The sequence below is a fragment of the Neoarius graeffei genome, chromosome 6 (assembly GCF_027579695.1).
Source record: "Neoarius graeffei isolate fNeoGra1 chromosome 6, fNeoGra1.pri, whole genome shotgun sequence".
NCBI classification, from domain to species: domain Eukaryota; kingdom Metazoa; phylum Chordata; class Actinopteri; order Siluriformes; family Ariidae; genus Neoarius; species Neoarius graeffei.
In genome coordinates, this window is record NC_083574.1 from 51,763,243 (window position 1) to 51,775,659 (window position 12,417).

General features: G+C 40.3%; 1 protein-coding gene across 2 annotated transcripts in view; it reads right to left on the reverse strand.

Moving 5' to 3' along the window:
• Positions 1 to 338: 338 nt before the first annotated feature.
• Positions 339 to 12,417, reverse strand: part of nup93 (nucleoporin 93) — a 90,620-nt gene continuing 78,541 nt past the window's right edge. For both annotated transcript variants that reach the window (XM_060923809.1, XM_060923810.1), the window contains 10 exons: positions 10,376 to 10,567; positions 9,051 to 9,177; positions 8,636 to 8,708; positions 8,489 to 8,533; positions 8,064 to 8,180; positions 7,853 to 7,971; positions 5,411 to 5,528; positions 5,242 to 5,325; positions 5,024 to 5,152; positions 339 to 612 (listed from right to left, as the gene is read on the reverse strand). In XM_060923809.1, coding sequence (XP_060779792.1) covers positions 502 to 612; positions 5,024 to 5,152; positions 5,242 to 5,325; positions 5,411 to 5,528; positions 7,853 to 7,971; positions 8,064 to 8,180; positions 8,489 to 8,533; positions 8,636 to 8,708; positions 9,051 to 9,177; positions 10,376 to 10,567 — 1,115 coding nt within the window. In that variant the 3' untranslated portion in view covers positions 339 to 501. The remainder of the gene's footprint in view (positions 613 to 5,023; positions 5,153 to 5,241; positions 5,326 to 5,410; positions 5,529 to 7,852; positions 7,972 to 8,063; positions 8,181 to 8,488; positions 8,534 to 8,635; positions 8,709 to 9,050; positions 9,178 to 10,375; positions 10,568 to 12,417) is intronic.

Genomic DNA, 12,417 nt, shown 5'->3' on the forward strand with positions numbered 1-12,417 from the left:
TCTTCTGTACAAGTGGTTTGTGGTTAACCATCATGGATAGGAAAGCAGAACTTTTGGTCTCTTACACGTTATAAAAAAAAGTACTAATATTCTGTAGAAAATGTTTGGGCAAATGGTTATGGTTATCCGGACAGTTATTTCTCAGACTGGTTAACAGCTATGGTTAGATGAATTTGTAAACAAAACTGCATGAGATTACTGAGAACTTATTTCATTCAAAAATGATGGCATGAACCAAATGGCTTAAAATTATACAGAAGATTTAAAAAAAAAAAAAGCAGAACTTAAATGAAACAAAGATGGTGAGGGGGGAAAAAAGTGAAACCAAAAACACAAAGTAAACTGAAATGGGTTTTATTTTTCAAAATAATGAAAAAGAATACAAATATAAAATGCGTACAATGAAGTACGATTCATGACGAAACAGAACTGATTGGGGTGGGGAGTTGGAGGTTTGAGAGAAAGAGAGACTGCAGGGACAGTCTCTCTCCTTTCTTTCACTCAGTTCATCAGGACTTCCATCTGTACCAGCCTGGCATTGGTGTCTCCGGCCATGCGGTACGGGATCATCCCAGCAAAAGTGATCAGTGCCCGGGCCTGGCTGCGCAGGACCTGTGCATGTAAAATGTCAAAGACACACTGCATTATAGAAGAGCATTAGAGTAGAGTAATGTTTTACTAGCAGTTTGCTGCATGTTGAGTCAAATTAAGCCGCAGGCTCCACTCCTGGTGGTGCCCTTCCGTCAATTCCTTTAAGTTTCAGCTTTGCAACCATACTCCCCCCGGAACCCAAAGACTCGTGGTTTCCCGCACTATCGCTTTTACGTATAGTATTCTGAGAAAAACAGATGCCACCGAGAGTGATTTCTGGAAACCGGTGAAAATATTATGAAAAATCCCAAGAAAAAATAAATAAATAAAAATCCACACACAATCAACCTGCTGAAAGAGGTCTAAAAGCCTGCTAGCTCAGGGTGCTTTTATTATACATTAAATGTCACACTTTAATAAAAAGGTCACACACTGTGGACTGGACAATACACTCACCGGACACTTTAATAGGAACTTGTTCTTGAGTCTAAGATTCCTGTGCCCTGTACTATGAACGGAGGTTAACCTACCCAGAAGTAACCCAGGGTTCCCCCGCTAAACCGGGGTTGACAAAACCTGGTTATCTTGTTTGGGGTTAAACGGTACTACGACGCCAGTTATGAAGTTGATTTGTTGAACCTGGTTTAACCTAATCAGGGTTAATGCGCGTTCACGTTAAAGGGGAGGTTATCAGCGCAAATCCCCACTGTTCACAATGGCACGGCCGCCGTACTTCACGGAGGAAGAATGCGCTGTCATAATGCAAAGCTACGAGGAGTTCAAAACAACATTAAGAGCAAAATCTAACACAGCGGCTGCCAATAAGGAGCGGCAAGCATGTTGGCAACGAATTGCCGATCGGGTAAATGCGCAAGTACATTCTCCCTTCTACATGTTCCAGAACAGAAGTATAGGATGAGAGAAAGCTTCATGATCAATCACAAGTCACAGAAAATGGTCCTTCGACGTGGCCCCAGTCATATATAGCTTGTTTAATGTCCGAAAAATCCTGAATAAAATTTGGTATGGTAAATTCATGGAGTAGCCTACTTAAGCTGATATGTGCACAGAGTCACATGAATTAGGATGACTGACTGTTCAGTCCCTTTGACTAAGTTGGTGTATGTCCTGTGAACATTTCAGAGGTAACAGCAGTGCCAAACGCACCTGGCAACAGGTGAAAATGAAATATAAAAACATCATTCATAATGGTGTGTGCGCGCAAGCAAGCATTCATTTGCCTTTTATTTATTCAAGTTTTATCTGTTTGCCTAATAGTTCAAATTGTTTTGTATATAGTTTATAATGTTGTTGTGTGATATTAATGATAATATTGTGGGAAAACTACTTTGCACGGACGTTCATTTAATTTATTCTATCGTCATTTTGTTTGTTCTATTTTTGTGTATTTTATTTATTTATCTGTTTGTCTCGTTGTATCTATTTTTCTAATATATTTTTTTGCATTAATAGTTTGTTTTTTCCTATTAAAATAATCTTGTGTTCTTGTTATAACTTTATCTATTTATCTGACTGGTTAGTTGCATCTATTTTTGTTACAATTTCAATATTTTTAATATAGAAAGTTTGTTTTTTTCTATTAAAATGTTCTTGTGTGATATTTATTGTAGTTGTATCTATTTTGTATCTCAGACTTAAATATTTTTGTAAAACAAGTGTTTTTCTATAAAATATTCTTGCGTTCTTGGTAACTATGTTCTTGAGTGGGTTCTTCTTTTTTTTTTTTTTTACAGAAAAGCCGTTCTGCATGGACATTCATTGAAGCCCTCATTGTTTTTTAATGGTTATTTATGAGCGTTTAGGGGTTACAATAATGTAAGTCTAGGTTGCTTTATATAAAAGGTATGTCCAGAAATATTGATGTCACTGTCTAAGCAGAGGGATCTGGCTTCTTTAGACGCTGTCTTCTTAAAACTGAATAAATATTTAAAAAGAGACAAATGAGCCAGTCTTTTGAACGGCTCTTTTCAAAGAACGGATCACAAAGATGCGGATCCCATCAAAGAGCCATAAATCCCATCTCTAATCTGCGCTCCGATATCGCACGGGTCATCCAGGTACGCTGGCATCGTCTCTAGAGGAAATGTCGGTGGAGAGGTGGTGTTTAAAAAGGGTGTGGGGTTAATCGGAAACCTCGGGTTAACCAAGAACATAACCTGAGACGAGCAGGTTTGAGATGCAGCGCAAGTTGCCATGGCAGCATACCTCGGTTTGAACATAGCCAACTTTCGTAGTATGGGTTAATCGGGAAGTTACGCTGCACGTGATCAAGTTACTCTCGAAGTTACCCTGGTAAGCCAGAAAACCCGCTTCGTAGTACAGGGCCCAGATCTTGGCTGCAGGAGTGGAACCCAATGTGGTCGTCTGCTGTTGCATGCCGAGATGCTTTTCTGCTCACCACGGCTGTAAAGAGCTACTATGAGTTACTATATCCTTCCTGGCACCTCAAACCAATCTGGCCATTTTCCTCAGAGCTCTCTTATCAACAAGATGTTTCCACTCAGCGTTTTTTTTGTTTTCGCACCATTCTGTGTAAACTCGAGACTGTTGTGTGTGAAAACCCCAGATCATCAGCAGTTTCTGAAATACTCAAACCAGTCCATCTTCCACCAACACCCAGGCCACAGTGAAAGAAAGTCACACTTTGAGATCACACTTTTTCCCATTCTGATGTATGAAGTGAACATTAACTGAAGCATTTGATTTGTATATCTGCATGATTTTATGCATTATGTTGCGGTAAAGGGATCGGCTGATTAGAGAACTGCATAAAACAGCATGGGTGTGTGGTGTTGCTAATAAATTGGCGGGTGAGTATTTTAAAATGGCTAAAATGACCAAAATCACAATAAATGAGACCGAGATCGATGTGGATGGTGCGGGTAAAGTGATGACTCGTTTTCCACTGCAAATGTTTGGGAATCATGTTTTTCAGTGAGTAGATCAAGTTATAAATGCAGCGGTAAATGAGGGCTCTTTAAAGTGCATATTCTGGAGCAATTTCTTTTTTTTTTTTATATGAAAGCATGTCCCTTTACACACTCATCCAGAAGGGTAATTTTGCACAAGGCCATCTGTCTACAGCAGACAAAAATATAATAAAACGCGTCTGGAAAAATCCCAAGGGAATCTGGAGCCAGATTCGTGACGTCACCTGCGGAAGCGCCAGCAGGCTGCGAGAGCTTACACAGTTTCAGTGCACAGCCTGTGTAGACCAAGCGCTCCCGTTTCTCTCTCATTGTCCGGTCTTTTGGAAAACCATGAACACTAATCCCACCAAGATTGGTGTTGCTACACCCTCCTACGATACATCTGTTAACCATTTTAATAATTACGCGATAACGTTGAAGAAATTTGCAGAAAACCACCAGGTCGTTTTCTCATAAACAAACCAGCGCTGACGTAGGATTCAGAGGGAGGCGTCCCGCACGTGACGTCACGAAAATCAATGTTTCTCGGGAAATCCAAATGCCAAGTTTTTTCAGAGGCGGACCAATTCTCCTCAAATGGCTTGATTTCAACTGAATTTTTCTGGTATTGCGCAAGGTAAAAAAAAATGGCACAAAATGTGACAGATATTTGACCAAAGTTTAACATAAAATAGGAGAATTACATTGATCTTGCTCCTGAATTTACCCGTGATATGCACTTTAAGTGGAAGGGTTTTTCTAGGCTGTTACACACCTCTTTTTAGGATTGTCGTAATATAAGTAAGTCAGAATGTTTCAAAAAAAAAAAAAAAAACTTGACGTACACTTACCAGCCACTTTATTAGTTACACCCATCCACCTGCTGGTTTATGCAGTTCTCTAATCAGTCGATCCCTTGACAAAAGCACAATGTATAAAATCATGCCGATACAAATCAAGAGCTTCAGTTAATGTTCACTTCAAACATCAGAATGGCAAAAATTGTGAGCTCACAGTGAAGTGTGACTTTCTTTCACTGTAGTATGGGTGTTGGTTTGAGCCAGATGGACTGGTTTGAGTATTTCAGAAACTGCTGATCTCCTGGGGTTTTCACACACAACACAGAATGGTGCGAAAAACAAAAAACATCGAGTGAGCGACAGTTCTGTGAGTGGAAACGCTTTGTTGACGAGAGGTCAGAGGAAAATGGCCAGATTGGTTTCAGCTGTCAGGAAGGATATAGTAACTCATAGCAACTCATTACAGCCGTGGTGAGCAGAAAAGCATCTCAGCATACAACAGCAGGAGACCACATTGGGTTCCACTCCTGCAGCCAAGAACAGGAATGTTAGAATCAAGAACAAGTTCCTATTAAAATGGCCAGTGAGTATTACGTTTCAAAGTAATCAAGGTTAAAGTTAAAAACAAGAGTGGAATAACTAAATCGGTCTTGCGGCTTTCAAGCAATTCGGAATTTTTCCAACAATTCTGGTTTTCCCCACCGAGTCTCGGTCCTCTAACGTGCGCTGTTGTCTGCCCGGAGTTCCTGCTGTCACGCCCTTCAGACGCTTGTACTGTGTGAACAGAATGTTCATAGTGGCAAGAAGCACCTCGGATAAATTGTGTCTGACCTGCAGGGAGTGAGAATGAGCATTATTAAACTGATAGCTGGATTTTGTGCAAAAGATTAGTAAAGTGTGGTGATAATAAGCACTCTTACCTCATCACTGAAGTTCCTGAACGCTGCTACCCTCTCCTCTACTTGGTCTTGGCTCAAAGGAACCAGCTTTAGCCTCTCCATTACCTGAGACACACACACACGCACACTTATAAAAATACACCGAGTGGCATATTGAGCAGTTCTGAAAACAGACTATATCTTAACTCACGTCATATGCACGGTCAATGTGGCCCGCATGGTATTCATCGAAGAAGGTCATGAGGTCCAGGAGCAAGTAAAAGGTACCATCCACAGACTTCTCTCCAGCTATACCATTATTGCGGTACCTACAGCCACATCATGAAAGCATCACCGCCTACCTAAGCCTCTTAACAGAATGAGCAACATATCCAATATGCGAGAAGGAGACTTATAGGAAAAATCCGCCTTGAACACCTTTGCGTATTCATACTCAGATTTAATATGATCTTCAGTAGAGGTCAATATTTAATCTGTATTTTTTTTCTCTCCACTTCTTTCATCAATGGTCTGTTTTCACTTTGGTTAACGGTTTCCTACATTACCCACAATGACATTTGACTACAGTGGTGCCAGTGGGATTTAGCCCTTGCTTCATCTCTATCTGGGTTTGAACCCAGAACCTTCTTGCTGCAAGGCGACAGTGCTAACCAAGACACCACCGTGCCGCCAACTTTTTTTACTCTCGCGGTTACCAGAGGACTAGTCCCCCCGCTGTAACCCTAGCTATGTAATAGGCGAGAGGCCGAGGGCTACGGAAATGGAGATCGGCGCCGCCCTATGCGCCACGTGGCGTGGGAAGGACTTTCATCTCTATCTAAAGACAGCACTGACGCAGGGCTTTAGTACTTTAATCTGTCCAGCTCTCTTACATCTGTACACTTTGTTCGCTCAAACGGATCAGGTTCTAAAACTTCAACTTTCATTCTAATATTGCAGTCAATAGCCTCAAAGTAGATCATTAATTATTCTATCCATATTCACTGGATATGAGCAATCGTGTGCTCTGATTGGCTACTCTACTACTAGGCTATCAGCTCATATACCATGAATAGAGAAAAACAAAATGGTGGAGTGTGTTGCTGAACCAACGAAATACAAACTACTCGAAAACAAAACCCCCAAAAATACAAAAAAGCAACAAAATATGGAATGAAAGTATTTGATGGCAAGAACATCTCTTTATTTTTCAAGAATTAAAGCATTTTTCACAAACTGCTCCTGTCGTTTCGCCGGTTTGTTTACATTCTAAGCGGAAATTATTTGGTCGGACGTTTTGTATAAAGTTTTTTATTTATTAAATTTGCAAAAGATAAAAATACTGCTTCTCAAAATCCAGTGAATGTAGATAGAATTAAATAGTTATTCCACTCAATCTCGTCGTACATGGCTTATCACCAACTCAGCACTACGTGCCTCGTCGGCTATCAGCTCATGTACGACTTGATTTCGTGGAATAACTTAATTAGCAGAGCCGAGTCTTTGCCGTCACTCAGCACAACTGCGTCCTGAACACCTGCACTGCATTCTGGAACTCCGAGTCTTTTGTAGACAGTTGTTGTCCCTACTACTTCTCTGTTGGATCGATCATTAGGGGTGTTCACACGGCAACTTTTACTCCGGTGTAGCACCGGGGCTGCCCCGGTAGAGCGTTCACACGGTACAAAGTTATACCGGTGTCGCCCCTGAAAGCTGCTTAAACCGGTGCAAATCTAACCCTGCTCGGGAGGTGGTTTAAGAAATTTACTCCGGAGTAAATGCTAGTTTGCAGAGCAGCACCGATATAAAATGGGACGCCTGAACGCTACAGGGGTAGACTCGCTACGCGTGAGGAGAGTTGATTACATACGGGCATTGCATAATCTGCATCCTGGTATTTTGCGCTTCCAAAATGGCGAATATCAACAACAACAGAACTGCGTGTCTTCCAGTGTTGCCACATTGGGCGGTTTTAAGTGCATTTTGGCAGATTTGAACATATTTTGGGCTGGAAAACGTCAGCAGTATCTGGCAACACTGGTGTCTTCATCCACGTTGTTTTCTCAGCGCTTGATGATGCCATGACAACCGGGAAAAGGAAGTACATTTTCACGCATGCGCATATTTCATTTCTGCATTATTACTATCGTATAGCACGGCTGCAAAAACTGCCGTGCGAACGCAAGTGGGGCTGCACCGGTGCGAACACGCTTCTCTCTAGTAAGCAGGTTTGTGACGTGTGAACGCTCCACAAAATTTACACTGGTGTAAGATATGGCGCAACAAAATACATCGATGCAAATATGTGCCGTGTGAACACCCCTATTAACGCGACTTTGAATGTCGCTGGAAAACGGCAAGTAAGAAAAAAAACAAACCCAAAAAGCATGTCCTCTTTCTTTCCCCCTCCTCGAATTAACAGCAAAATTTATTAATACTAAACTTAATACTAGTAATGCCCCCCTGTGAGCTCAGCATGGCAGATTATTGCTAACTTCTCACAAGAATAATGAAAATACGGCACCAACCAACCAAATGGCACATCACAAATCTTTCAGCATAAACATATTTAACGTGCATCAGGGCGGACTTTTCCTTCAAGCGTGTGATGAATCAGTTTTCAAGGTTCGCGGAGAGGAGAAACATAACATACCGTTCAGCGATACCCAGCGCCATGTTCTTGAGTCTCTCTTTGTTCGACTGTGGTGCGCTGACTTGGGCAATTACTGGACTCAGCAACTTATTCATCAGTTCCAGCACTTTATCAGGGTTCTATCAGAAGCAAGCAACAAGATATAGAAACGCAATTTGTTCTTATACACACGCTGATACAAGTGCAATTCCTGTGTCATGGTTTCACTAACCTTGCCTAGCTCATAGAGTTTGACAGCTTCCTCAAACAGGCCCTTGTTCTCGGCCTCTGAGGCCACTTTGGCGATGATGGCTAGTGTGTCTCCGGCAAACTTGTCAATCACGCCAGGCTGAAAGGATTCAAACAATCCCTTTTTAGAGACGGGCAGCATTTCAGGATGCGTGCTTGTATTTTTTAAATGTTGACCAGCAAAAGAACAAAGGAGACATTGTACTTCACGAGTGCTGAAACAATAGAACATTTTTACAGCCTGTGTCGAGTTGAATGGGTACAATAATGAATGAGAAGGAGTACAATGAGCTGAAATAAAGCTCCGGGAGAAGCTTTGAATAGAGGCATGATTGCTGAAAATGTTCTTCTTGCCGCCCTGCTAGTTATATAACGCTACAAGGCAGAGCACAGAACCTCGAGGCATACCTTTCTGCTTCCGTCTTTTTCCAGCCTTCCCAGAAGCATGTCAAACTATAAAAGGAAAAGGCAGATTAAGGATTCAGAGAAGTGGTGCAATAAAGAACAAATCATCCGTGATTTCGGAGGCGTAGCCCCACCGCACCCCACCCCTACCTCACGACTCTCAATGACCAGCTCACTGACACAGCGCATGAACATGTTCTCTCCTTGGTTGTCTTTCTCATTCCTGCCAAATATACACACAGTCTTGCTTATAACAAGTAAGGACATGATGATAAAAAGGGTCAAACAAGTGCTCTTCAGAAACACTTGAAACATCTAGGTGTGCGAAAATGGCTTAATTATTCACTTTAAAAAAAACAAAAACAACTCTGAGCACATTCTGAGTGGACCCATAAAACCGGTCATGAATTATTCATCCCTTCTTAGAGAGAGAGAGCAAGTCCTGTACTGAAGGTGAAACAATTTCTAGTTAAACCAATCGCATTTCAGCAGAAAAGGCTCAAATCAAATGTTTTCTCAGGTCAGGCTCGCAGGGGCTTGTTCAGGTTTAGTGGGATTTACATACCGCAGGAAGTAGAAGTACTGCAGAGCCTCTCGTGGGTCCGTGGCCTCAAATTTACGAGTGTAGAGCATGAGGAGGCGGATGAAGTTTAGTCGCCGTACCATGGGGGGATCTCCTGGTTCCTGACTCACTGAGAGAATAAACAGGATCCTCGATAAACACTCAATAATACAAGAAAGATTCAGTTAATAATACAAAGCGCATGTACTTCCTGCAAGTTTTACTCCATTGTTCTTGAAATGAAAACTGAAGATGTAGCATGCAAAACACCATAAGCCACATTCCAACCAAAAAAGTCCCCTTCTCCATTTATACACTCCTGTCAGTCAGAGGACATAAAACTATATTTATGCACTCTCAATATTTATATATGGCCCTTAGATTGGGTCTAATCTCAGTAATAGTAATGCTAATATTATTATTAACGTAAACAGAAAGTGGAAAATTACAATGTGGAAAAATTACCTCAATAAATTAGTTTAAAAATTGCACTTCAGTGCATAATTTTTACTAAAAATATAAATACTTCTGGGAATGTAGCTAAACACATTTACCGTTTTCAGTTATCTTCCATAAAAAAGTTTTTCTGGAACAATCTCATAAAAGCTGCTTGGAAAACCAGACCTCCATCACTCTGGAGTGCTTGTAAACGGGTGGCGTGTTTATTATTATTTTTAAATTATTTAAAGCCAGGATCAAGCTTATTCATTTTATATAAAATAAACTTTTGATCTTTTTCATAAAACATGTACAGTACAAGTCAAAATTTTGGATATTTGATAAAATACTGAATATATCTAAACTATGAAATAACATAATGGAACACGCTTGGAATTATGTGGTAAATTAAAAAAAAAAAAGCAAAACAAAGTTTCATACTTTAGATTCTTCAGCGTAGACAGCGTTTACCTTGATGACACTTTGCACACTATTGGCGTTATCTTAACCAGCTTCATGAGGTCGTCACCTGGAATGCTTTTCAATTAACCGCTCTGCCTCGTCAAGTTAATTAGTGCAATTTCTTGCCTTCTTAATGCGTTTGAGATCAAATAGTAAATAATAAACAATACAGTAAATAGCCCTATTCCACAACTGTAGTAATCCATAAGTCAAGAAGCGCTCAACTAAGTAAAGAGAAACGACATCCGTCATTACTTTAAGACATGACGTGCCTTTTAATTAATAAAAATAAAGCAAAAAAAATTTTTGAAATAGGCGTCCAAGCTTTTGACTGGTACTGGTACTGTATGTACTTATATGAACAGGCAAAAAACACAATACCAAATATACTGTGCTACAGTATTGGCACAAATCTGTCACCAGCGTACATAGCTGTGCGCTCTGTCCTGATGATTTGAGTAGCAGTTTAAGTTCGTAGAGGGCGAGGGCCACGTGCACAGCGTGACTGCGTAGACGCTCCACACGGAAGAGGAACGCTATCGCTGCCTCGAACTGCGCAGTCAGAAAAAGCACCTGGAAGTAAAGGAACGGCTGCTGACTGGCTGAGAAATGAGACTCGCCTGTGGAGAACAAGTACATCAGTGATTAGTACTGCAATATGCTGAGAACATTTCTGGAACAGTATTGATGCACAACACAACCCACAATGATGTTGCACAAATGTGCAGATTGGAAACATTTCATGAATAAAGTCATTTACACTGGTTTAGTGAAAAGTGCATCAAGAGCGTATGCTCTAAAATAATGTACGACACTGCACCAACGCCCCGACATTTTAAAGGTTATCTAATCTTAATTTAAAAAAAAAAAAGTTATCCAGATACAAGGTCTAATTTTTCACTGTGCATCAGTGAAGAAAATATAATTCAAATGCTTTTATATATATATATATATATATATATATAAATTTTTTTTATTATTATTTATTTATTTATTAAGGGATGGCGAAAACTAAAAAAAAAAAAATCTTGACCGACCACCGAGCCTCATTAGCCGGTTAACCTATGAGGTTAAAATTCTAGAATTGGAATTATTACAGGGATGCAAACGGCGCGCCTTTTGGCGGATGCCGCCTTTTTCACGGCTGAATTGCACAGATCCGATTTTTTTTTTTTTTAAATGGGGGGGGGGGGGGGGGGGGGGGCGTTGGAGTGTCTGATTATAATTTCATCAAAGTAAATTCTGTATATAAGCAAATGCTTATATACAGAAGAAAACAGTAAATCAGAAAGCTGCGCACGTTTGCGCGAAAGCTGCGCAAATGTGCGCAGCTTTCTGATTTACTGCTTTCTTCTCATGCTTATACTTCCTATGTTTCATGGACTGTAACGGCATTTGCTTATATACAGAATTTACTTTGAAATTATAAATCAGACACTCCAACGCCCCCCCTTAAAAAAAAATAAATAAATAAAATAAAAAAAATAATCGGCATCCGCGCCTTTAGTTTGTGTGGAGAGATATGATCTGCAATAACATGCATTGTTGGCTACAGACCGAAGCATACTTTCAGAATGCACTGGCCAAGGCAGGACTAAACTTGATGTGCCTTCTAATAATAATTAAAAAAAAAAAAAAAAAAACACAATAGTAATTTGTAAGCTAAAAAGCCTGTGTCTACACTTTTCTTTTGCCGAGTGGCAGCTGTCTTCAACTGGGGCGGGACATGACTGAATGGGTGTTTCTGATTTGTCACCTGTCGTCCTTACACCGCATGGCATGCCCCAAGCGTTTACAACACAGAATTCCAGGTTCTCCGCTCCAAAATCGGCAGCTTCAAAACGATTGATTTTTTTTTTTTTTTAACCGACAACCAAAAAAAAAAAAAATTTAACCGGTTGACGTTGATTCGGTCAACCTCCCTAATATATTATTTTTTATATATATATATATATATATATATATATATATATATATATATATATATATATATATATATATATCTCACACACAGAGAGAGAGGAGGATGTGCAACTTAAAGAAATATAAATGCTCCTTAAAGCAAGTAATGAGTTCCACCAAAAAAAAAAATCCTCCACGGCTGTAAAGCTCTTAAAGAGGCTGCTTTCTTTCCATTCGTATGAGCTGAAATAATCCCGTCTCATTTAGGCTGTGAATCGAGCTGCCGATTATAAAAAGAGCAGTGAAAAGAGCTGCAGCTGGAAGTGGAGCGGCCCTTATCAGCACAAGTGTTTAATGCAGCCTAGTGGTGGGGCATCGTGAGAGATAAGCTTGACTCATCAGGCAGATGGGGGAAAATATAGTGCAGCGCTTTTTAAAATGCAGCGAGAGGAAGTTTTAAGTCAAAAAGAGAGAGAGACAGAGAGCGCTTATCTAGGACAGGCTAACTGCTGGAGAATAAATTTCCTCCTCCTGAATCAGTTCCTTCAAGAGGGGTGTGAAGCAAAGC